This window comes from Apis cerana, linkage group LG9 (genome assembly GCF_029169275.1).
Source record: "Apis cerana isolate GH-2021 linkage group LG9, AcerK_1.0, whole genome shotgun sequence".
Classification (NCBI taxonomy): Eukaryota; Metazoa; Arthropoda; class Insecta; order Hymenoptera; family Apidae; genus Apis; species Apis cerana.
Genome location: NC_083860.1, coordinates 1,873,315 through 1,898,000, shown reverse-complemented (window position 1 = coordinate 1,898,000; position 24,686 = coordinate 1,873,315). Strand labels below are relative to the sequence as shown.

Below are 24,686 nucleotides of genomic sequence, written 5' to 3'. Positions count from 1 at the left end.
TTAGAATTTTAAATTTCTTTTTTTGCTCGAATATTCTGTATGTATTTCATAATAGAAGAATAAAAATTTTAAGAAATTAAAATTTAAGATATGAATAAAAAAAATAATTACTTCTATAATAAAATAAGATTACATGTTCTTTTTCCCCCTTTTAACTAAAGATAAATTTTTAAATTGATGGAAGCATTATTACATATTCTTACATATTTCTTACATATTCTATAATAAATATATTGCATTATATTATATTTATTGATTCTTTTATAAATATAAATTAAAAATATAAATTATAATATTAAAAAAATATATTTTTTTAAAATTTTTTCATATCTTTAGAATTTTAACATAATTTATAATCTATTTAAAAATTTATAAACATATTGTAAAAAAAAACATAAATTGATCTAAGATTACATCTTTATATTAAATTATGCAATAAATTATTTATCAGAAGATCAACAATTTTTAAAAATTTCTAGAATCTATATTTATATTATTTCATTGAGTTCTTTTGAATTTTAATATCAATTATTAATAAATAAATAAATTAATCTATAATTTTATATTTTTTTAAATAATATTTTATAATTTGTTAATTTTGAAATTGAAATAGAAAACATATAAAAGATATAATATTTCTTAATAGAAAATCAATTCTAAAAATCATAGCAAAAAGTTGTACAAATTCTACAAAAATGTCAGTTAATGTTTATTTAAATTATAAACAACTTAAGTTATAAGTTTTAGATAAAGTGAAACATAGTAGTATAACAGACATGATAGTATAACAGAGATAAGCTGTTTCATTCTATCTATTTATTTCATTCTAACTATCTATTTTTTATTTCGCTTCATTTAATACATTTTTAAATTGCTTATAATTTAATCAATAAGACAAAACTGATATTTTCACATATTTATTTTTGTATCTGTCCTCTAGAATTTAGTTTCTAGAACCTTCAAAAATATTTTCCCTCGAATATATTAACATCTTATATAGTAGAAATATAGTAAGAAATGTTTACAAATTTAAGAATTCGGTTTTAAGTGTTTTTATATATCTCAAGGTTTATACAAGTTTTGTTTAGAACTGTTAATATCTATTTAAATTTGAATTATATAGTTTCAAATAATTCATGCACTGTTAATAAAATATTTGAATTCCTCTTCATTTTTTTTTTAAAGAAAATTAATTCAATTCATATTTTTCACAAAAAAATGTATAAAAATAATAAGTAATATATACTTTTTAAAATTTATATTGTTAAAAGACAATAGAATATATACAAAATATATCTCATTATTTGTGATATAATTGAATAAGGAATATTGAATAAGGAATTCTTTATGAAAAAGTAAATCGGAAAGAACACAATTTTTTTATTTGAAACTTCAGTTTGGAAAAATTTTACATAATGATAATAAGTGAAACTAGTCATTTATCGATTAGATAATAAACTATTGATAAAATTAGAATGATAGAAAATTCTGTATAAAAATAAGTTTAAAAAATAAAGAATACAATTTTATTTAAAAATTAATTTTCAATAAAATTTATAAATTCGATTGTTTGACTCTTTAATCATCGATTTTTGAGAAATTATAATTATACATTTCTTCAAATAAATCAAACAGAATAATAGAATACTCTATATGTATAAATATATGTATTTTTTATAAAATACATGATAAGAAAATTGTGCTGTAAATAGATAAAAATAATATTTTAAAAAATCTGAATAAATAGTTAAATTTCGAAATTCTTAATTAAAAAACTGATTTTAGTAAAATCAATAAAATATTTTTAGTAATATATAATTGCACAAATATAAAGTGGTTAATAATATGTACAAATACAAGTACAAAATAATTATTTATTTTATTTGTTTTTAATACTAATAAATTTTTCAATTAATGGTTTTAAAATTCATTTTGGTTTTTTTAATATTTTGAAGATTGATGCGTAAAGAATTTGTGAAAATCATTTTCATTTTCTAAATAAAATTACACGTACTTTATATTAAAATTTAGATAAAATAAATATTATTTTATTATTTTATTATTATTCTATTAATATATATATTATGAAATATATTATTATAAAAATCCGAATATTTTTTACTAATTAATACTTTTACATACTTCTACATATGAAATATATACTGTTTTGCTAATATAAATTTTGAAATATGATACATAAAATTATTGCATATAAATGTTGAAAATTCAAATATTATTTATCAATCTCTGACTATTATTATAATATAATATTGTACATCAAATGTTTTTGATTAGAAAAATAAATAAATATATATTTATTTATTTAACAATTTTTGTTAAAGATATTTTTTTGTTAACCAATCTGTATGTATGTGGATTAAACTTATTCAATTGAATAATTAATTTATTAGACAAATCTTATGTTTTTTATGTATATAGTTATTTATATAATTTTGAAAACTTCAAGTCGATTTGAATCTTTAAAATGGCGGAAAATTCAAATTTGATACAAAGAAAATTCTTAAAAGTTTTACAAATTTCAATTATCATGAAAATCTCGATTAATCATTTTAAAAGCCTTGATAATATTAATTTTCTTTAATTTTCGAAAGTCTTGGAAGATTCGAAATTCTTGAGAGTTATTATTTATTTTTCATTGTTGATTGTAATATATTTACGGAATGTATGGCACAATAAAATTCCGGCAAAAAACCGGAATCAGATAACATTGGTAAGAGCGAGAAGTATGTAGGCGAATGAGATAGTAAAAGTTTCAAATCTTTGAAGACTTTCAAGACCTTCAAGATAATTAAGATTTTCAATTTTAATTTTAGTATTTTCAAAACTATCACGATTTTCAATAAATTTTAGATTTCAATGAATTTTAGATCAAAACTTTCAATGATGATTGAGATTTCTAAGATTTTCGAGTTTTGGAATTTTTAAACTTGCGAATAAGGTTCGAAGCAATTCAAATTTATTTCATGACACATAATATTTATTCAAATCAATTTAAATCATTCTAAATTATATTATTAATTATAATAAATCAAAATATAATGATATTTTGACTATATGACGAATATATTGAGAAATAATACAAATTAAGTATGTATAATATAAACGAGAAACTATAGGAGTTAGTTAAATAAACACAAGTGTGAGGGTCAAAGTTATAAAAAAATTAGACGTAAACGATCACGGAAGCCGAGAGAATTATTCGTATATTATTTGTACGTTATACGGCCTTAGAGTGTCAGAGAGTTCAGACGTTCGTATTCGTAAGTATTGTATAGTTTTAATCTTTATATTTTATGAAGAATATCATAAGTGCATTATTTATGAAATAAGTCAATCAGTTCTTAATAATAAAAAATAACTTAAATAAAATTAAAATTATTTAAACAGAAAACAAGAAACTTAAGCTGAAAACGGATCTAATAAAATAATAGATTTGAGGTTATGCAGTAACCAGATAAGGAATGAGAAAAAATAATGAATACCGATGAAAACTGGCAAAATTACACTGAAAAAAAGTATATAAGATTTAAATCTACAAAACAATCTGATGGTCATGGTAATAAAATTCAAAATGTGAAAAATCAATTAAATGTCGGAAAATATCGTCAAAAGAAACAAGGTAATTTTGCTTTAATAATAATTTATTCACTGAATTGTTTATTAAAATGTATGAAATTATATAATAATAATGATATATTTAAATATATGGATATTAAACGAATACTTCAGAAATTATTATTGTATATAACTATTATGAAATATATGAATCATTTATAATAGTTTTTTTAATGAAATTTATTAATATTAAAATTTGTGATGAATTATAACAGAATAAACAAATTATATAGTAACTATTTTAATATATTGAATAATATATGTTAACAAGTAAAATCACAGAGTATAGTATTCAATAGTATTCAATATCTATATTTTTATATTATAAAATAAAATTTTTTATTACAAAATAAAATTTTTATTAATCTGAGTGACATTTTGCAGAAAAGCAAGATTTTATTATTTATTTTAATTGTGTAAATAATTGACAGATTATTGAATTTCTATTCATTTTAAATAAAAATATATGATAAAAACATGATAAAAATAATAAATTTTCTAATTCTATATTTTTATTTATTTTTTAATTTATAAGATTTAATAATGATTTTTTAACAATTATTTGCTGATATAATTAGCTAAATTTATATATAAAACTACTTAATATTTCTTAATGATTTATAATATGTATATATATTAAATATAAAAAAGCTTTGTTTTTGGAAAAGAAAACCAAAGAAATTATTATATTAAATTTTCTAATATAATTTCTAATTGCAAAAATTGTTTTTATTTTATATATCAATAAAAATAAGTTTTAAATTAAAATGAAATATAAATTATGCTTTTTATTTATTAAAGTTTACACATATAATAATTTTATTAGTTACAGAATTATTAAGGAGAAAAAAATAATAAGTAAAGAATTTAATTTATGATAACTTTTATAATAATTTTTTATATTAACTTTTAAATTTCAATTTTTAAGATTTAATATAATATATCAATAAATAATAATAATTAAATAATAAGATATGTAATTATCTTTTTTCTTTGTATTACATATAGAAAATGAAAGAGAATTTACAAGTATTGAAATAAAATTTAAAATAATTATATTTAATTTTAAATAATTAATATTTAATTAATATTTAATAATTAAGATGATTGAATTTTTCAATGTTTGAAATATTTAGAAAGTACAACAGTATTATGTTAAGCAAAATATTTAAAAACAAATACAATAATTATAATTTATAATTTATATATTCAAAAATAAATTATAGTTATTATATATATTGTTTACATATATTATATATATATATATATATATATATATATATCTCATCAATTACATGTTCTATTCATATCATAAAAATGTGTTCATTATATTTTTATTTTGATATTGTTATTTAATAAATACTTATATAATTCTAAAAATTAATAAATAATGATTAATTTTATGCTTGTTAATTGTTGATTTATAGTAAATATAATTTATGAATTTTTATTTTTATTACAGGTGTTTCTCTTGCACAATTCTTACAAACAGAATTAACAAGAGGTTATCAATTAGAAAATGATGAAGAAAGGTTTTCTGCAAGAAGAGAGAAAATTTATTCTTTTATGAAAATTCCAAGAGAAGTTGAAAAATTTATGGCCTATGGATTTTTACAAGTATGTATATCATAAATATTTTGTTTAATAAAGTATTTTTTGATCATTTTATACTTTGTAAATCATAAAGTAATTCTAATAGAATTCATATAATTTATACAATTCGAATAGATTATTAATAGAATAATCCAAGATTTATGTAATTATCTTTTATAAATGGTTTTAAGTAAATATATTATAATTATTTTTTTAAAATTAATTTTTTAAAGTTGTTTTTCTAACTTTAAGATTATTAAGTTTTTTTTTTTACATATATTTAAAATTTTAAATTTAATATATTACATTTATATTTAAATATATAAGTTCACGATAGTAGTAGTAAATAGTAGTAAAATATTAAAAATAATATATAATAAAAAAAATGTTTTATTTCAGTGTGCAGATTCTTTTTTATTTGTTTATACATTTCTTCCATTAAGATTTATGATGGCATTGTGGACAATAATTACGAGACCTTTATTACACTGCTTTGGGTAAGTTTATATTTTTTATTGAAACATTCAAATTAAAAAACAATATATATATTTTCAATATCTAACCAAAGTTATATATATTTTATGAAAATTTAAATTAATATTAATTTAAAATATATGTTAATCAAAATATAAATATAATCAAATAATTTATATTTAGAATACTTAAGTTGCATTTTCTAGAAATTTTTTTATAATCTGCTTCTAATTTAAATATATTATATATATTAATATTCCACTATTATAGTTTAAATTATTTAAATAATTATATATGATAAAAAATTCTATTAACAAAAATAAACAATAAATTTTTTATGATTTATATGATCTCTTATAATACGTGATATACAATATTAATTGTAATTAAATTTGTATTTTTGAGCAAATTTAATTTTATTAATGATTTTTATATTTTATATATATAATTTATACATTTTATATGTACAATTTTCAAGTATATTCTTTTTTTTCATATATTTTCTGATCTTAAAGTACAAGTAAAGAATGAATATAGTTAAAAATAGCTCATACCAATTTTTTTATACATTCATATAAATACTAAATAAAATAAGAATTTTCATATATATTATACAAATATTTTTAATCTGAAATTTGTGAAAAATTATTTATATTAATAATATTTATTTAAAATAATATATATTTATAATATTATAAATAAAAATTTAATTAAATGGTTAAAAATAATATATTTAATTAGTGATACATAATTAACAGTTAATTATAAAGTATAAAATTAACGATTAATTTTATGAATTGATTAAATCAATTATTATAAAATTTTTCATTCTTACTAATTTTTTTTAATCGTAAATATTAATCGAAAATTTAAATTTAAATTGATATTTATAAATGTAATTGATGTTTACTGATTCGTTATAAAATTTATGTATGTATGTGTGTGTGTGTGTGTATATATATATATATATATATATATATTATATATATATATATATATATTATATATATTTGTAGTACATGTTTAATTTTAGACGCTAAAATAAACATAAAAAGTGATATGACAAGATTATCAATTAAGATTCATTTGTTTTATTATAAGCAATTATTAATAAATGAAACAACACAAAGATAGAACAATAAAATAGAGTAAGATAGAGCAATTTGATAAAGTTCGTTTTATCTTAATCTGTTTTATTTAACGATATTAAACTTGTTTAATGCTTATAGCAAAACAAATAAATTTTATCAATATTAATCAATATTTATCAAATTTTATTTTTATTATATATATATCAATTTTTTTTTATTTCGATTTCGATATTCCAAAGATATTCTATTAAGATTTATTTCTCTTGTAGAAATATATTAACATTTTATTAATAGATATAAATAAATATAATTCAAATTGCTTAATATTTTGAAATTTTATAAATTATAAAATATTAGATAAAAAAATTTGTAAAAACTATAATATCATTAAATTAATATGTTATAATTAAACAGGTATTATTAAAAAGAAAAAATATGGTTATGATTTATGCGCGATATATGAAAATATACATCCAATATATTATAAATAAACAATAATAGTGTCTATCAAATTAGGTAAACAAAAAAAAAGCAGATTTTCAATATCATAATTTCGAAGATATCTTGTATGACAGTAAAATATATATAACAGATATATACATTATATATATATTGATATACATAAAATGTTTAAAGAAATTTATATAAAATTTATATAAAAATTATAAATTTTATTTTATATTATGAAATTTTTTGTCTAACTATAAAAAAATATTTTCGAACATATGAATTTCTAAGTTTATTCATTCATAGAATATTTTACAACCAATTATATCACAATAATTGATTCGCTTCCGTTATTTTTAAATAATTTTTCAATAAGATAAAAAACATCATAATATTAAAAAATTTTCTTCTTGTTATATATTAACAATAAATTATGTCACATCATTTCATTCAATTAATGAGTATATGATGAAATTGCAAGTTAGCATGAACTTGCATAAAAATATAAAAGAAATCTTGAATTTATTTTTCTTTCATTTATACTTGAAGGAATATATATTTTTACTTCTTTGAAGTAATATTATATAGTATGCAAAAATGGATAGAATTTAAATAAAGATTTAATTTATTTAACATTACATAATATTTAATTAATAAAAAATCAATTTATCTTATTGTCGTTTATTTTATTGATTTATTTTAATAAATAAATTTCGAATGATAAATTTTTTATGTTAGAGAATTTATACTAAAAAGTATTTTATTGCAAGAAAATAATCAATTTGAATATATTAATTTATTTAAAATGCATTATATATTTATTTTGTCACATGAAAAACAAGAATTTTTTTTCTGTTTATTATTTTTTATAATATATAAACATATTCAATAATAAAAATACTTTTATTGTAACATATATATATATATATATATTATTATAATATAATTTTAATATAATATAATATTAATTTTAATATAATATAATATAACTTACATTATTATATTAACTTACATTATATATATCTAAATAATGAATTAGAATTTTTTTCTTAATTTTTACAATTTTTAATATTATAATTATTATTATAATATAATATAATGATGTTATAAAAATATATAAAATAGTGCATGAAATATATAAAGCAGAAAAATATTCTCAATATTCCAGAATATAAAAGTTATTTTAAAAATTATATTTACTATTTCCTATTCATTGAATTTGTAAAAAAATATTCTTCTATTTTAATATGAGTAAAATAAATTACATAAGAAATATTTAAAAAAACAATATTTAAAAAAAAATGAAATAACACTATTATATATAGAATCAAAAGTATTTATAACAATATTTTATAAATTTTATAAAGAAACAATTTATAAAGAACATTCGTTCTGGATATTATGAAAATATTTCAAGATTGTAATCCTTATTAAGCTTTTCAAATCTTAAAATTAAATTCTTTGTTGTTAGAAAGTCCAATTTCCAATTTAAGATATCTTAAAGATATACTGTGTCAATGTCTTTTGAATATTTTTTAAATATATAAAAGTAACGTTTTCTATATTTTTCGTGTATGTTGAAAAAATTTTTAAAAACAATTTATTTATAAAGTAATTGATTTGAAATATAATAAACATTTGCAATATTAATGTTCAAATATTTTTCTAAAATCATTTACTTTTCTAAGAATTGTCGAAAAGATTATAATTGATTATTTCATTTCTGTTTATTTATTTTCTTTATGCAATTGGAAACAAAAAATGAATGCAAAATTTATTCTAAAAATACACGAATAAAAAATATTTAATATTTGAAAGAAAATCAGGATATTTATTTAGAATAAAATATTCCAAAGTTTATAATAAGAATGGAAATATTTGTTATTTTTGAGGGCTTGAATATTCAGTTTAATTTAGTTTAATCTCATGTAGAAAATATTATATGTAAAAAAATGTTACATCATGCGACTCATATATGATATTTGAACAATTTATTCTTGAATTATTTTTAATTTCTTTATTACTATATTTTTTTAACTCTTTATCATTTTTTTTTTATTTATTAAATTTCTGAATATAATTTTCTTTCTTATTTATATTTAATTTTTTATTATTTTTTATATACTTATAATTAATTTTTTTATTGTCTATGGATACTTTATTATCTTTTCGATTTTTTTTATACTACCTGTTTTTATCAATGTAATATCATATATAATATGAATTTTGAAATTATTATAAAAAATTTATAAATATTTTGATGTATATTGCGGTTTAATCGAAACGAATTCTTTGAATCAAATTTGCAAAAATTATCTTGCAAATTAATTTAAGATGAGCACAAAATAAATAGATTTTGTTAAATCTTTATTTTTTATGATTAATTTCGATTTTTTGAGAGAAAAAAAAATTTTTTTCTTCTTATCGATCTCATTATTTGATTTTTTTTTTGATATAATTAATATAATTTTTAATATAATTTTAATTAATATAATTTTTTTTCGATATAATTGATTTTCTTTCTATTCTTAGAATTTATAATTAAAACAATATTAAGAATAGTTATGCAAATAATAAATGAATAACAGAATACAAAATGTGATGATTTAATTATGTTTCTCTAATTGTATTGGAAATATTTATTTAATATATATATTAATATATTAATTTGTTTATTTTTGTTAAATACAAATTGAATCTCTGTTTGAAATTTTATTGTTAAAATTTTATTGAATTATTGAATTATTGAATAAATTGAATTGAATTATTATTAATATCAATTTGAAAGATTCTTCTGATTATGTTTATTAGTTTTTTTTGTAACATAATTTTTGACCTATTAATTGATATAGCTTATTATTTGTAATATTGTAATATGGAAAAAGTATTGAATCCATTTATATTGAAAAATCATTAGTTTAGAAAATATTTTAACTTGAAATTCGTAATATTGCACGAAAGATAAGGAGAACATCATGTGTTTCTTATATTTCATATAAATATTTCGCTTTCTTATTATATTTTATAATTTTAAATATAAATGATAAATTATAAATAATTATAAATTATAAATAAATATTTTCATTAAAATTTATATCAATATCTTTCAAACGTTTATTGTACATTCTTTAATATTTAATATAAATATATTGTAAATGCTATTATTTTGCAAGATTGTGATATATGATTTGCTTTATTTTCTTATTTTCATATTTGAATAATATATTATTATAGAATGTTGGCGACATATTAAATTACATTCAAAAATTCTTATATTCTTTCTTTTCTCAAACAATAGAAAGAAAAGATTTTTTGGTTTTTCTTCTTGTATTTTTTTTAAATGCATTTTTACTATGCATTTGTATTATCTTACTATCTTTTTTATTATGCATTTTTACTTCTTTTTTTTTTATATTATTATATTTGCATTTTAAAATTTTGATTGATCGACATCTTACACTTACACGAAATATAAAATATAATACGATATGAATATTTCTCTTTGTATAGAAATTCTTCTATATTGTGCGATTTTTTGTTTCATATTAACATTTGTGGTTTTTTAAATATTTTTCAATACGTATTTTTGTATTGTGATATTTGTATTTCATTATAATTTTGATATTTTATCTTTGTTTTATAAGTGATATTTATCACAATATTTTTTCTTCTCTTTCTAAAGTATAATATAAAAAAATCTGGATACAATTAATTTTGATGCATTTACTGAAGGTCAATCTATATATAGTTTTATTTTCAAAATCAAAAGAAGATACAGAGTGAAAAATATCATATATTATCAATTGGTGAATCAATTGATGTGACTATTCTGTAAAATAAGCATAGTTTTTGTGAAAAATTATATATTTTGTCAAAATAAAAATAATAAATATATATAATAAAATATATATAATAATATACAATATCCAGAAAAGAATGTATAAATAATTCTTCTTGATTCTATAGATTCATATATAAAAAATTTGTAATGTAGTAAGCCATTTTTCGCTTGTTCATGTTCCATTGTTTTAAAAATAATGATTGCTCATTGATGATGCTGATATATAAACAAAAAATATAAACAATAAATCAGATATTTTTGCTATTGATTATATGAAATATAAATATTATATGTAAGATAACATATGTAAGTCATTCTCAGCCATATTGTAAATTGAGATCACTATATTGCATCTAGTATTATGTCTCATCATTCGGATATTGTGAATGCAGAAGCATCTTTGAATTACTTGTATAGCTCTTATCTAGCACAATATAAAATAATTTGTCGTTGTTTGTTTTAAGATGAACATTACATTATATAATTGACTCTGAATATATGAATATGAATCTGAATATTTCTGAATTGGCTGGAATGAAGCCAATTGTCTATATTTTTAACAAATGCTTTGAGAATAACAAAATATCATATAATTTTTCATATGATAAAAGATTCATTTCAATCTAATTTGTGTCCAAAAAATTTGATTTTAATAATTGCTTTGATTTGCAATATTTTTAGATTGAATTTTCCATTAATTTTAAATTGATGATAGCTAAAATAGGAAACTATTTGTTATATAATCTCATGAACAAAAGTTATTATATCTTTAATTATCTTTTGATTAAAAATGTAATTTTCAATTTTTTGTAATATACATATTTATCAAATCTAGCTTAAGCAGTTTTTGGTTGATTGATTATTGGATGCTGTGATTTATTTAAGGAAATAATATTGATAGAGAATTTTTGCGTGATATGAATATATTATGAATCTGAATCTCAAAAACCCTTTACATTTGGAAGTTTTTAAGACTTTAAGCTTCTCCTCTTCGCAAATTATATTTATGGAAAAGGAATAGAAGTTTTTTTTATTGGAAATTTTTGAAACATTTAACTGAAGGATTGAATCCTCAGATTTATGTTAGATTTATGATAAGATTGTTATTAAAAAAATAATTCTAAAGAAATCAAAAATATACAAAAGATTATATATTATATGTCTTAGTATTCAAATAGACAAAATTCTATGTTCAATAGCCAATAGTACGATACTTTAATTTCAAATTTAATTTTTGTTTCTTCTGCAATAATCTTCGAATGTTAATGTCATATGATACTTACTAATACTATCTTCTTATTTCTTGCTTTTAGAATTTTTCTAATGTTCCTTTGGCGATCTATTTTAATTTATCAATACGAAAACCATTTTCACTTGCTTTACTCATTTATATAAGTGTATTAAATTCATAGCTTAATTCTTTTATAGTTTTTTTGTTGTTGTAATAACAGCCAATTCTTTTTTCCGCTATTTCAAAAATTAATTGGATTTTTTTTTATACTGCACAGTTAGTTTGTTGTCAATAATATTTTTCAAATAATTTTCAGTAAATTTGGTATTGACAATTTCACGTTCTTCTTTAACTATGATTGTAAAGAAATAATTTCCTTTTTATCTTCATCTTCACTTTGTTTTCAAACGAAGTAAATATTGATTCATCTGTTTGTTCATCAAATAATAATTCTTTGTTCTTCAAATAATAATAATAATTCTGTGATTTTCTATTTCTATATTCAAAAATTTGTTTATATTTATCAATTAAATGATATCAATTAAATAAATGTATCAATTCCTCTATTATATTAATTATATTTTATAATTTTTTCATGTACATTAACATATGACTATTTTGTTTACAATTGATGACTTAACTCATTAAATTAATGCTATCAAAGTTGTATAGTAGAAAACTAATGTTTTTAATATAAAATATATTGTTATAATGTTTACAGGAATTATGAAAAATATCACAATAACATAAATTGCTTTAAAAATGTTATTATTTTTCTTTCTATATCTAAAGGAAAAATTTTGATCTTTCTTGATCTCAACAAAGAAAACTGAACATTAAATATTCAATTTTACTAAAATTTTTGGATTGATTTAAAAAAGGAGAAAAAGATAGAAGTATTATTATAATTTTAAAATATTCTTTATTGAAATTAAAAGAAATTTTTCTTTGAATTGTTCAAACTTCGAATTAATTGAAATAATCATTCTCTTAATTGAAATAATGTAAATTTATTTAATCTATTTCAGATCTTTAAAATTTATTTAATATTTTAAGTATCTATTTCAGAAGATTATATTGATAAATAATAAAATAAATAAATAATAAATCAATAAATTTAATAATGAAAAAATTTTTATTTATATTGGTATATATAAATATATTATAATATATTATAATATTAATTAATTAATTTTCTTGCAATGCTCTAATTATCAATTTTTTTAGAAAAATAGTAATTCAATGTTATTTATTTATTTTTTTATTTTTTAAAATATTTTTTAAAGATATTCTAGATTAAATTGATTAGTAATTCTTTATTGTTTATTCGAATTGAAAATATTTCAAATTATTAAAACATTAAGGATTATTCATTACTTTATATTGAATAATATTACATTTTTTCTTTTTTTTTGCTTTTTCATTTTTGTCAATTTTTTTTATAAACATTGCATTTTCTTGTTATCTTTGATATTAGCAATAAAATTTCAATCATCATTATTACATCATGTAGAATCCAATTCTAATAACATTCTGTTCTCATTTTTATGCAGATCTTTTTAATTCTTTTTTACAAAGAATTGTATTTTATGTGCATTACAAAATTATTTCTCATAACATTAATATTTGTTTCTACAAGTGTATTTGCAACAATTGAAAAAAATTAAAAAGAAATATTAAAATATAAAATTAATGATCATTGTAAACAATTCTTCAAATTTTTCAGTATTTCTTCTATATTTATTATTTATGAGTTATAAAATTATATTAAATTTTTTTATGAAATTCTTATCTATTTTAATTATTTTTTATGCTAAATTTGCAAAAAATTTTCTAATATTATCATATTCTTGAATTTTGGAATACCAAAATTTAATATAAATTTATTTATTGATCTAGGTTTTTTTATTGTATTCTTTTCTTTTCTTCAAAAAAAAAATAATCTTTCATTTTTTGGAATTTTATTATTATAATCATATTTTTAAAATCATATAAAATATTTTGTATAATTTTATTTTATATGAGATATATAAATAGATATTAATAGATAAATAGATATATAAATAGATATCCAATATTTCCTCTGATAAAATACACTATATATTCAAGCCCTTATATAATAAATATATATCATATTACAAATTAAAAAATTTTTTTTCTAAATATTTTGTTTAGAATATTTATTATTTGTGTATGACGAATATATTTATGATATAATATTAAATGTAAAAATTAAAATTGAATGCAAAAAAAAAAAATATAACCATCAAAGATAAATATAATATATGTAATAAAATAAAATTTTATTTTATATAATTATTTTAATTTTATTTTATATTATTAAATAAGATTTTGTCTTTTTTTAATATAAATCAAAGTAAGCAAAAATCAATCAATAAAATTATAACAAATAATTGAAAAAATAAAGTAAAATCTATTCTCATCATCCAATGAAAAGAAATACCAATTAAACTTCATATCTTGATTTGTATATCTTCCTTTTCCTTTTTATTCTTTCTTTAATTTTTTATTTTATTAATTTTTATTTATCTCTTTTATACTCGATCTATATTTCCTTACATTTACTATCAATATTTTTCATTTTTTTTATCGTTTATGATAATACCATAATGAAAGTTATAATTCCTTTATTATGTATTATTATTTTTTTGATTATCGTGATAGTATGAATTGAAATTTGATGAATTAGAAAAAATTAAATTGATTAGATAGTTAAATATTTTGATTTTTATTAAATTATAAAATCTTTTTTTTTAGTATATTTAGTACATTTGTATATATATTAATATCATAAAAATATTTGCATTGAAAAATTCTTTATTGAATCATTATTTAAATTCGTTTTTGCCTTAAGATCTATAAAAATTTATTAATCATATACTGGTTTTCAGAATTTAATTTTTTAAAATTATGTATATTAATTTATGTTGAACGAATAAATGTGAAATTATCTTATTAAATAAAATTGTAATTTTTTTCAACAAATAATAATAATATAATTTTTAATGGGATAACTTATCTTTTTTTATTTTTATTTGTTAGAGAAAAGAAATCACATCTTTGAATTTTCAAAAAAAACAGTTTAATAACAATGTTAATTATTGTTTTTTTTTTTAAATTTTCAAATGTTTTTCTATATCATCTTGCTTGACAATTTTAAAAATTTTTATATTTGTTTTTTCGTAAATTTATTTGAATTAAATTAAACATTATTTTTATTATTATTTTATGATTTTTTAAAATTATTCTTTCAATTAATTGTGTTTCAATTACAATTCATATTATCTTTAAAATAAATTCGTAAAAAGAAATTTCAATTAATTCAAACTGATTTTATTATTATTTTTATATATTACATCTTTTTTATATTTGTAATATACTTATGTTTTATGTTTGTATGTTGCATGTTATCTCGAATAAAGAGAAATAGAAAATGATAGAGTAAAGTTATGTATATATGATCTTTTTACAATCATTAATAAATTGTTTTTCTAATTTAATAAATAAAGATAATTTAAATTATTATTTATTTTTTTATTCCAAATACGTATTATTTATTATTCAATTATTAGAAGAATTTTACATTTTTTTTATTTATATCATTTTGAATATGATATACTATATACGAACAACAAATAAATAAATTTATTCAAATGTTTATATAAATTTCTATATTTTTATATATTTTTTTTTTTTGATAAAAAAAATATTTGTCATATTCAACATACTTTCTTCGATCTTATTTGGATTTATTGCAACTGAGTACACATCTAATAGTTCGATTAGTTTATACGCTGTGATTGGCTATAGTAATGTTTTTTTTGTTATTAATTCATTAAAAAAGCTGAAACAAAAGTTTTTACAAAAGAAAATATTGCTTGAAATTATCTCAGAAATCGTCAGTTAATCGGTGTTTTTATATTTTTAAGATATATATTTATATATATATATAGCTATATACATACATATATATATATATATATATATTCATGAATTAAATTGAAATTAAAAAATAAGAAAAATATCTTCTTGAGGATAAAAGATAATTCAAAATGAAGAACTGCATTGGATAATTTTAAAATTATGTACAAGTTCATTATGTTAATTATATTTATCTGTGAATAATTTTTGAATAATTATTAGTAATGATTGAGAAATGAATAATGCAATGCAAAGAATAACAAAAGTACATATAATTGTATTAGAATATATTTTATATTTTATTTTGCAAAATTACTTATCAATAAGTAATTTTTCCTCTAGACATGTGTATTATTTTTATTTTTTTTAAATGTAATTATATAGTATGAATTATAAATAAATAATTATAGATTGAATATTATCAATATTTCGATTAATTTTTTTTGAAATTATAATTTATAAAATATAAATAAACATTGAAATTATTATTAAAATTATTATTTAAAATTATATAGAGATAATGTAATATATAGAGGTAATAAATAGAGATAATGTAAAAATGGATAATAATATAAAATAAAATATATATTTCAGACTTAACAATGATTAAATTGTATTTTTATATGTATTTATACATTATTTTGATAATAAAAACTTACTTTGCATATGTGATGTTACTTAGATGATTTTATCTTTGCATCAAGGCAATCATACGTAAGTATAGTATATAATTTAAAATAGAACAGATTTTATAATTCTGTCATTTAATATTTTAAAATCCTTTACATGATTTGTTTTCATTATTTTTTAATTTTTTATAAAAGAATAAATTAATTTTATTAAAATAAATTAAATAAGATATTAGATTGATTGCAAAATTCTTCTCTTTCTTAAAATAAATCAATTATGTATGATATAACATTAAAATTATAAAATCAGTGACTGAAAATTTTATTTATTAGTTTATAATATAATAATGTTATTTATGATTTATTTTTCCATCAATAATTACTTTCCAAATAATTATCTTTCATCAATCTATTTAGAAATATTATATTTAGAAATTCATTTTTCATTTCTGTGTTTTTATTTTTTCATTAATAAAACATTTTTATAAATATAAATGTTATATAGAAGCTATCCCTATTATATTTAAAAATTCATTTTTCATTTCTGTATAATTTTCATTAATAAAACATTTTTTTAAATATAAATATTATATAGAAGATACCTCTATTTTTGATTTTTTTATTTAATATTCATTCAAAATATGACATATAAGATACATTTTGTATAATTTTTATTTAACAATGTGTGTGTAAAAACAAATTTATTAAAATATTTAGGAAGTTATCATCAATAATCAATCATACGAAGTAAGATTTTTTTAAAAAAATATTTTTTAACATGAGATTTATTCTATAGGAAAACAAACTAAATATTTTGGGAGGCAATGAAAAATATTTAAAGTTACATTACATTTTTCTCATTATTTAGATATAATATTTTATCTGTAATTTTGAAACATATAATAAAACTGAAAATTGTAATTATAATTTCTTTTATTATCATCTTTGTTAAAAAAAATAAAGATTTAATTATATATTTTTCCAAAACATATAAGACCATCTAATTTTATTTCAAAGATAAATATTATAATATATATTATCTTAAAATAAAAATACTATATATAATAAAAATGATAATAATATTTTAACTATGAAAATTATAACAAGCTATATAAAAGCTTTGAAACATGACATAATCTAAAATAAATTGGAAAATAAAATATTTTTAAAAATAAAAATCATAAGTTTTATTACTATTAAAGTGCGAATCAACGAGGAAATTTTTAAGACAACTTGTGGATAAGACAACTTTGAATGTAAAATACTAAGAATTCAAACAGTAAAAACCAGTGAATATTAAATTAATAAATAGATATGAAAAAAATGTTTATTTGAATGACAAGAATCATGTTCAAACTTATTATGTTTTAAATTCTATCAATTTAAGAAAATTTATTTAAAGATAAACTGTATTGAATATAAATTTTAACGAAATGATAACGTAACTATCGTTATTAAAAAAAAAAATCGCTATTCATAATCAAAGCTCGAAATCTATCGTTTGATGGATATGTATACAATTTTTACACATTTTTATACAAAAAAATTATATATATATTTATTAGAAGTGACATTAGATCTATCTATATATCTATCTATATTATAGATTGGAGTCGTATATTCGTATATATATATTTATATATATATATATATATACATATATATATATATATATATATATATATATAGATATATATATATATGTATATATATATATATATATATATATATATTCATATTCGATTATTTATGTTCTCTATAAAATTTTACGACAAAGTTATATGCAAAAAAAAAAAAAAAAGGAAGAAACTTTTAATTATTAGTTATATAATAAAAATAAGAAAATTCAGAATTCTTTCATCGATTGCTAGCAGATGTAACAAAATTTTTTTGAAGAAAAATTTATTTAAAAAAATTATTGAATTTATAGAAAAGAGAAAATACAAAGAATAAGATAAAAAATGCTCTTGATAATTAAGATAAAATGTAAGACACTAAAAAGTATCGATCGTAAAAAGAAGTATTCTCAAAATTTTTGCATTACAAAATAATTATGAAATTGTTATTATAAGAACAAATTTTAAAAGAAGGCAAAACCTATGGAGATGATATGATTACATATTTATATGAAATTAATTATAATGAAGGCATTCGATAATGAATTGAAGAAAAGAAAGAAATAATAATAAAAAAAGAAAAGAAAAATATCTCAAGTGTTATAATATATATATATATATATATATATATAATTTATAAAACTGAAATCTGACAAATCGTGAGAATTGATTTAACATCTTCAGAGATAATAAAAATAATATAAATAAAGTTTTTCTGAGATGTATACATTGTTGCAAAGGATTCAAAATATAAGACAAATTTTATACAGTAAAATTAGATAAAAATCTTATAAATTATATTTTCTATAATAAATATTCTGAAAAGAATTTGAAATTGAACGCATTTAAAAAAGAAAATAGATTAAATTTTGAAAAATACAGATATTAAGGATTGAAGAAAAGAAAGAGTTTAAAAGAAAAAGTTTTATAAAAAAAAAAAAAAATACAAATCATATTTCTAAATAGAAGACAAAAATAAAATTTTTTTTGGAAAAATAAGAGAAAGAAGAAAAAGGAAACAAAGGAAAACATATCTTTCTATGTTAGATCCATCAGCAAAATCTTTTTGTATTTTTTATAAAAAATTATTGAGCAAAATTAAATAGAAGATTTATAATTATTAATAATGTATATATATATATATATATATATATATATATATATATATATATATATATATATATTATTTTATTATGGGAAAAACCTCAAATCTGAATTATATAATTAGAATAAATTTCTATCGAATTATATTGACTGATTGAAATATATAATTAATAAATCAATCTGGTTATTAAATTGTGTATATTATAAGATTAGAACTTCTTTTCATAGAATTTGATGTATGCTGATATATTGATACATATATATTTATATATATTAAAATTCTATATTTTTATTTGATCATAAAGCTCTGAAATGATCAAATCTTTGAAATCTTAAATTAATTGAAATGAAAAATGTATCTTTACAGCAGAAAAAACCAAAATTGGATTTTTCATAAGGAAAAAATTACCTAAATTGAAGATGAAGACAATAACAAAGAAAATTTTCTTCAAAATGGATTTTAATAATTTAAAAAAATTGAAGTTTAGATATCGAAAAGAAATCTGTAAAAAAAGCTAAGAATTAATAACAGCATTTTCAAAAATATCTTAATATATAAAATCCAAATTAAAAATGTAGAATATCTATTATCTGGTTATTTAAACAGATATGTTTGAAATGGATAAAAATTATATAATAAATCTAGAAGATTGAATATGAAATAATGGATTGTAGTAGTGTATCAAATTTAAAAAGATATTATGTATATTCGATAAAGTCTATCCACTTAAGTCCCAAAGCAAATTGTACTTTAAGAAAAGAAAAAAAATACATATTAGAATATGATTTAATTTCTTTTTACTCACTTGCGAGAGCAACGATAATGAGTGAAATAAGAATTTAAAACAAATTTTTTGTCGAATAATTGAAAATAAAATGGATTTTTTATCGAAAAATAATATCAACAAGTTGATTCTAGAATTTAAGACTTTTAATGAAAGTGTGTTAAATATATATCATTGTGAATTATTGTACGATGAGATGTTTTATGAATCATTATGTTAATAATTAATGATAAAAATAGAAAAATCTAATAATACGCAATAAATGCAAAGCAAGAAAATCTTAAAAAAAAAGATGATAATCGATTTAATGTCAAAAATTTTATAGAAAAGATTCATCAAAAATGCAGATAGCTTTTAATAATTTCAAAACTTTCATGAAAAAACATAAAAAAAAAAGAATTATTAGAAATAAGAAATAATTTACTATCTTAATTAAACTTAGATTATGTATTGTGTGTTATGTAATTATGTATCTGATATAAATAACATTATTATATACATATATGTTATGTACATATAAAGTTAATATATAAAAATATCGATTGAAACAATAATAAAATTTAGCAATCAGCCTAATAGCAAAAGATGATTCCTTTTCTTCATTTTTATAATAGATAAAAAATGATCTCAAGATTTAGATGAATAAATTTTGAAAACGGAAAGATGAAGCAGAAAATTTTATTTTATATTTTAATTATCTTTTTTACCGAATTTGTATCGATTGAGCTATATTAAAATATAATTGTCATATATTTTTATTAAAAACTATTTTTTAATTTTTAATAATAAAATTTTTTATTTAATCGAATAACTTTTATTCAAAATATATTTTTATCAAGAATTTTATCTGAACAATTGTGGTTATAGGCACACATTAATACATTGTATTTCTCTATACTATTTTCTGTATATAAATTATATTTTGTAATATTAAACAAAGTATTTATAATAAGTATTTATAAAATCAATCAAGTGAAAAATTAAAAGTATTTTATTCAATATAATTATATAATGCATAGTATTACTTATATTATATTTGCAGATTAACTATATCTGTTTTCTTATATATTCAATCATTTTAGACCAAATAAAAAAAACAAGAAAATTGCTGTAAAAATAAATATATGTATATGTATATATATATTTATATGTATCATTTAGAAAATATATAATATATAATATATAACTTAACTATTAAATTATATAACTTATTAAAACAACTCAATGTTCATGATTCACAGCTTAATGATTTTTTAATAAAAAATATTCTTAATAATAAATAAAAGATGTTTGTACAAATGATGAATGATAAAAGAGACTGAAAATTATCATAACATTATCAAACATTTGTTGATATCTAATTAAATTTTTACTACATTATATTTTGTTATGTATAAAATATATTTATGATCTAGAAAGGAAAGGAGTAATTTAAAAGTTGGAGAACGGCATCTAAAACCAGCAGAGATTTGCGATCTTTTAAAGGGAATTGTGGTGATCAGCTGTTGGGCAGCTACATGGAAGGTTGACACCTCTATGATGTACCATTTGGTGAAAAGTCAATCAGTAATAAAATTGTATATATTTTATAATATGCTGGAAGTTGGTGATAGATTGTTTAGCGCTTTTGGCCAAGATACGATAGATGCTCTTCTATGGACAGCTACGGAGCCTAGATCAAAAACGCAAACACAAACATCTCAACATTTGGGCACTCTACCTCATCTATTGTTTGCTGTTGCTTATGTTTGTATCCTTTCTATTTATAAGTATTGGATACACAAGATAATTCTGTGCTTTTATTTCGAATTATATTTCGAAAAGTCTTTTAAGATTTAGGTCAAACGAGCATTTGCTCATCTTTTTATCTTATTTCTGTATAAAGTATAAACGAATATTATTTCAACATTTGGCAGTTATTTATTGAATCGAAAGTCGAATTTTTTATTTAAAAATTATTTAAAAATACTTTAAGAATATTAACATACTTTCTTCGTTAAATATTGATATCATTAAGCTGAATAATTGAGAACAACATTGGATAAATTCATAAATGATAAATGTAATTATCTTTAGCACTGAGGAATTCTTCTTGTCACTGTAAAATTCACCTATAGATTGTGAATATATATATATATTGATTTAAATTTTTATTAAAAAACTCAACAATTTAAATAGAGAATTTATTTCAATTTGTATTATAATATTTATTATTTTTTATATTAAATATTATATATTTATTAAATATTAAATATTATAATGAATATTGATATTTTGAATATTTTTTTTTTAAATTTATATATAAATTCAAATTTTCTACGAATTAAATATCTGCAGTTCATTCATTAATATATTTATTTTCATTAGTTTATTATTTTTAACTCTATTAAAAAAAGAAATCCGAATTTTAGTTTAGCCACATCAGAATTAAATTTTAATTTTACTATTTTATAATAATAAATAGTATAATAAGTAGAATGATTTGTTTATTACTTATTCAATGCTTATTATATTCAGTGTTTTAATTTAATTTTTACGAATTTTTATAAATTTTGCTTGCATTCATCGTGAAAAAATTGTTTTAATATATTGTCGATGGAAACTATGTAATGAAATTATAAAATCAGTTAAAGTTTACATGTTTGAACACTAAAATATAAATTAAAATATTTCAAGGAAGATAAAGAATTGATAAAAATGAATTTATAAAAATGATATCAATTTAAAATAGTTATTTCTTTCAAGAATATATTTTAAAAAATTATAAATGTCATAAAATTTGGAAAATAAGTTCTATAGATATAAAATTTCATATAATAATGTTAATATAATATAATATAATATAATAATTTAAGTAGAAATAATATATTTATACTGAAAAGTGTAAATAATTAGTATTAGTATTGAATAGTTGCAAATGATTTTTTATTGTTTCTTTCAGCCTTTCTCATGTGAAAGTAAAACTAATAAGTAAAATTTCAATAAACCTAATTTTACAAATTCTAATTGACCGTTAAATTTTTTTCAATTCTTAAGCAAAATGGTTGAAAATCATATGTATTTTGGGTATTTTTTTTAAATTGATTATATATGGCGTTTTATATTTTTATATTTTCATATCTTTTATTTTTAATTATTGCTACAATTAATGATAATTTATTATTTTTCATTGTTTAAAAGTAAAACATTGTGATTTTTCGGTTTAATAATGCATTTATAATAAGAGTTCATTAAATAAATATATTAATTATAATTTAAGTATACATATAACTATGTATTATTTTCATCGAAAATCATGTTAAAAATGAGAGTTTTTTTTTTTTCAAAAAATCACGTCATTGCTTTAAATCAGGATAACTTCTGGAAGAAATTCATACATAAGTCAATTATACTTGTTTTCAAATAAATCACTGAACTTATGCATTGATATGCATATTGAGAAATCTTATGCAGAAGAAATCTTCGTAGATGTGTCACGTTCTTTATGAATAAAAATCTCAGATATATTTGAATATTAAAAAAAAAAATAATTCATGTACATGAATTATTTTCTAATCATGATTAGAAAATAGGAAAAAATTATTCTTTGAAAAATATTTGTGTAATAACTGTGATTAGAGCGAATGATATGTATAATGATATGTAATATATTACGTTGCAAAACGAAGAATTTCTTAGTAACTCAGTATATATACATGTGATTATAAATCAGTATCATCATTTAACATTTCAATTTATATTTCATTATATTGTTTCCATCGATTATAAAAATTTACTAATAGATGCTTCTTAAATTATATATATCGAATAATATATATTCGAATAATAAAATATTATTGTTTTTGCTTGTTTGCTTTAAATACATTTTTAAATTAGATTTTAATTTAATTTTTGTCATAAGTTTTTTATTTTCTAAGTCTTTTAGTATAAAAATATAAAAACTGTAGAAATTATAACACTGGAAATATTTATTGCATTGTTTTCTATATAATCTTGTAAACTGATAAAGTAAGATTAGAGATTTTCGCGATTGTTTACTAAAATCACTTCAATAGATAGCGTTCTATAGCCATGTATCATTTATTTAATTATTTTTAATTAGAATATCTATTTTTATACAGTTTGTGAGTCTTGTCATTTTATATTTATATTAAAAAACATAATGTTAATGTATTTCTTATGTTTTTTTAATATAACATTGAAATATATTTTTTGCTATCTTGATTATGAAAATGTTCCTATTTTGAATTTCGTGATTTTATTTCTAATCCAATACAAGATACATTGATTTGTAAAG

General features: G+C 17.2%; 1 protein-coding gene across 1 annotated transcript in view; it reads left to right on the top strand.

The window, feature by feature from the left end:
- The first annotated feature begins 2,719 nt into the window (after positions 1 to 2,719).
- Positions 2,720 to 24,686, top strand: part of LOC107995399 (protein TAPT1 homolog) — a 38,456-nt gene continuing 16,489 nt past the window's right edge. The window contains exons 1-5 of the mRNA XM_062079876.1: positions 2,720 to 3,281; positions 3,409 to 3,640; positions 5,099 to 5,253; positions 5,629 to 5,726; positions 21,805 to 22,139. Of these exons, the coding sequence (XP_061935860.1) occupies positions 3,496 to 3,640; positions 5,099 to 5,253; positions 5,629 to 5,726; positions 21,805 to 22,139 (733 nt within the window). The 5' untranslated portion in view covers positions 2,720 to 3,281; positions 3,409 to 3,495. The remainder of the gene's footprint in view (positions 3,282 to 3,408; positions 3,641 to 5,098; positions 5,254 to 5,628; positions 5,727 to 21,804; positions 22,140 to 24,686) is intronic.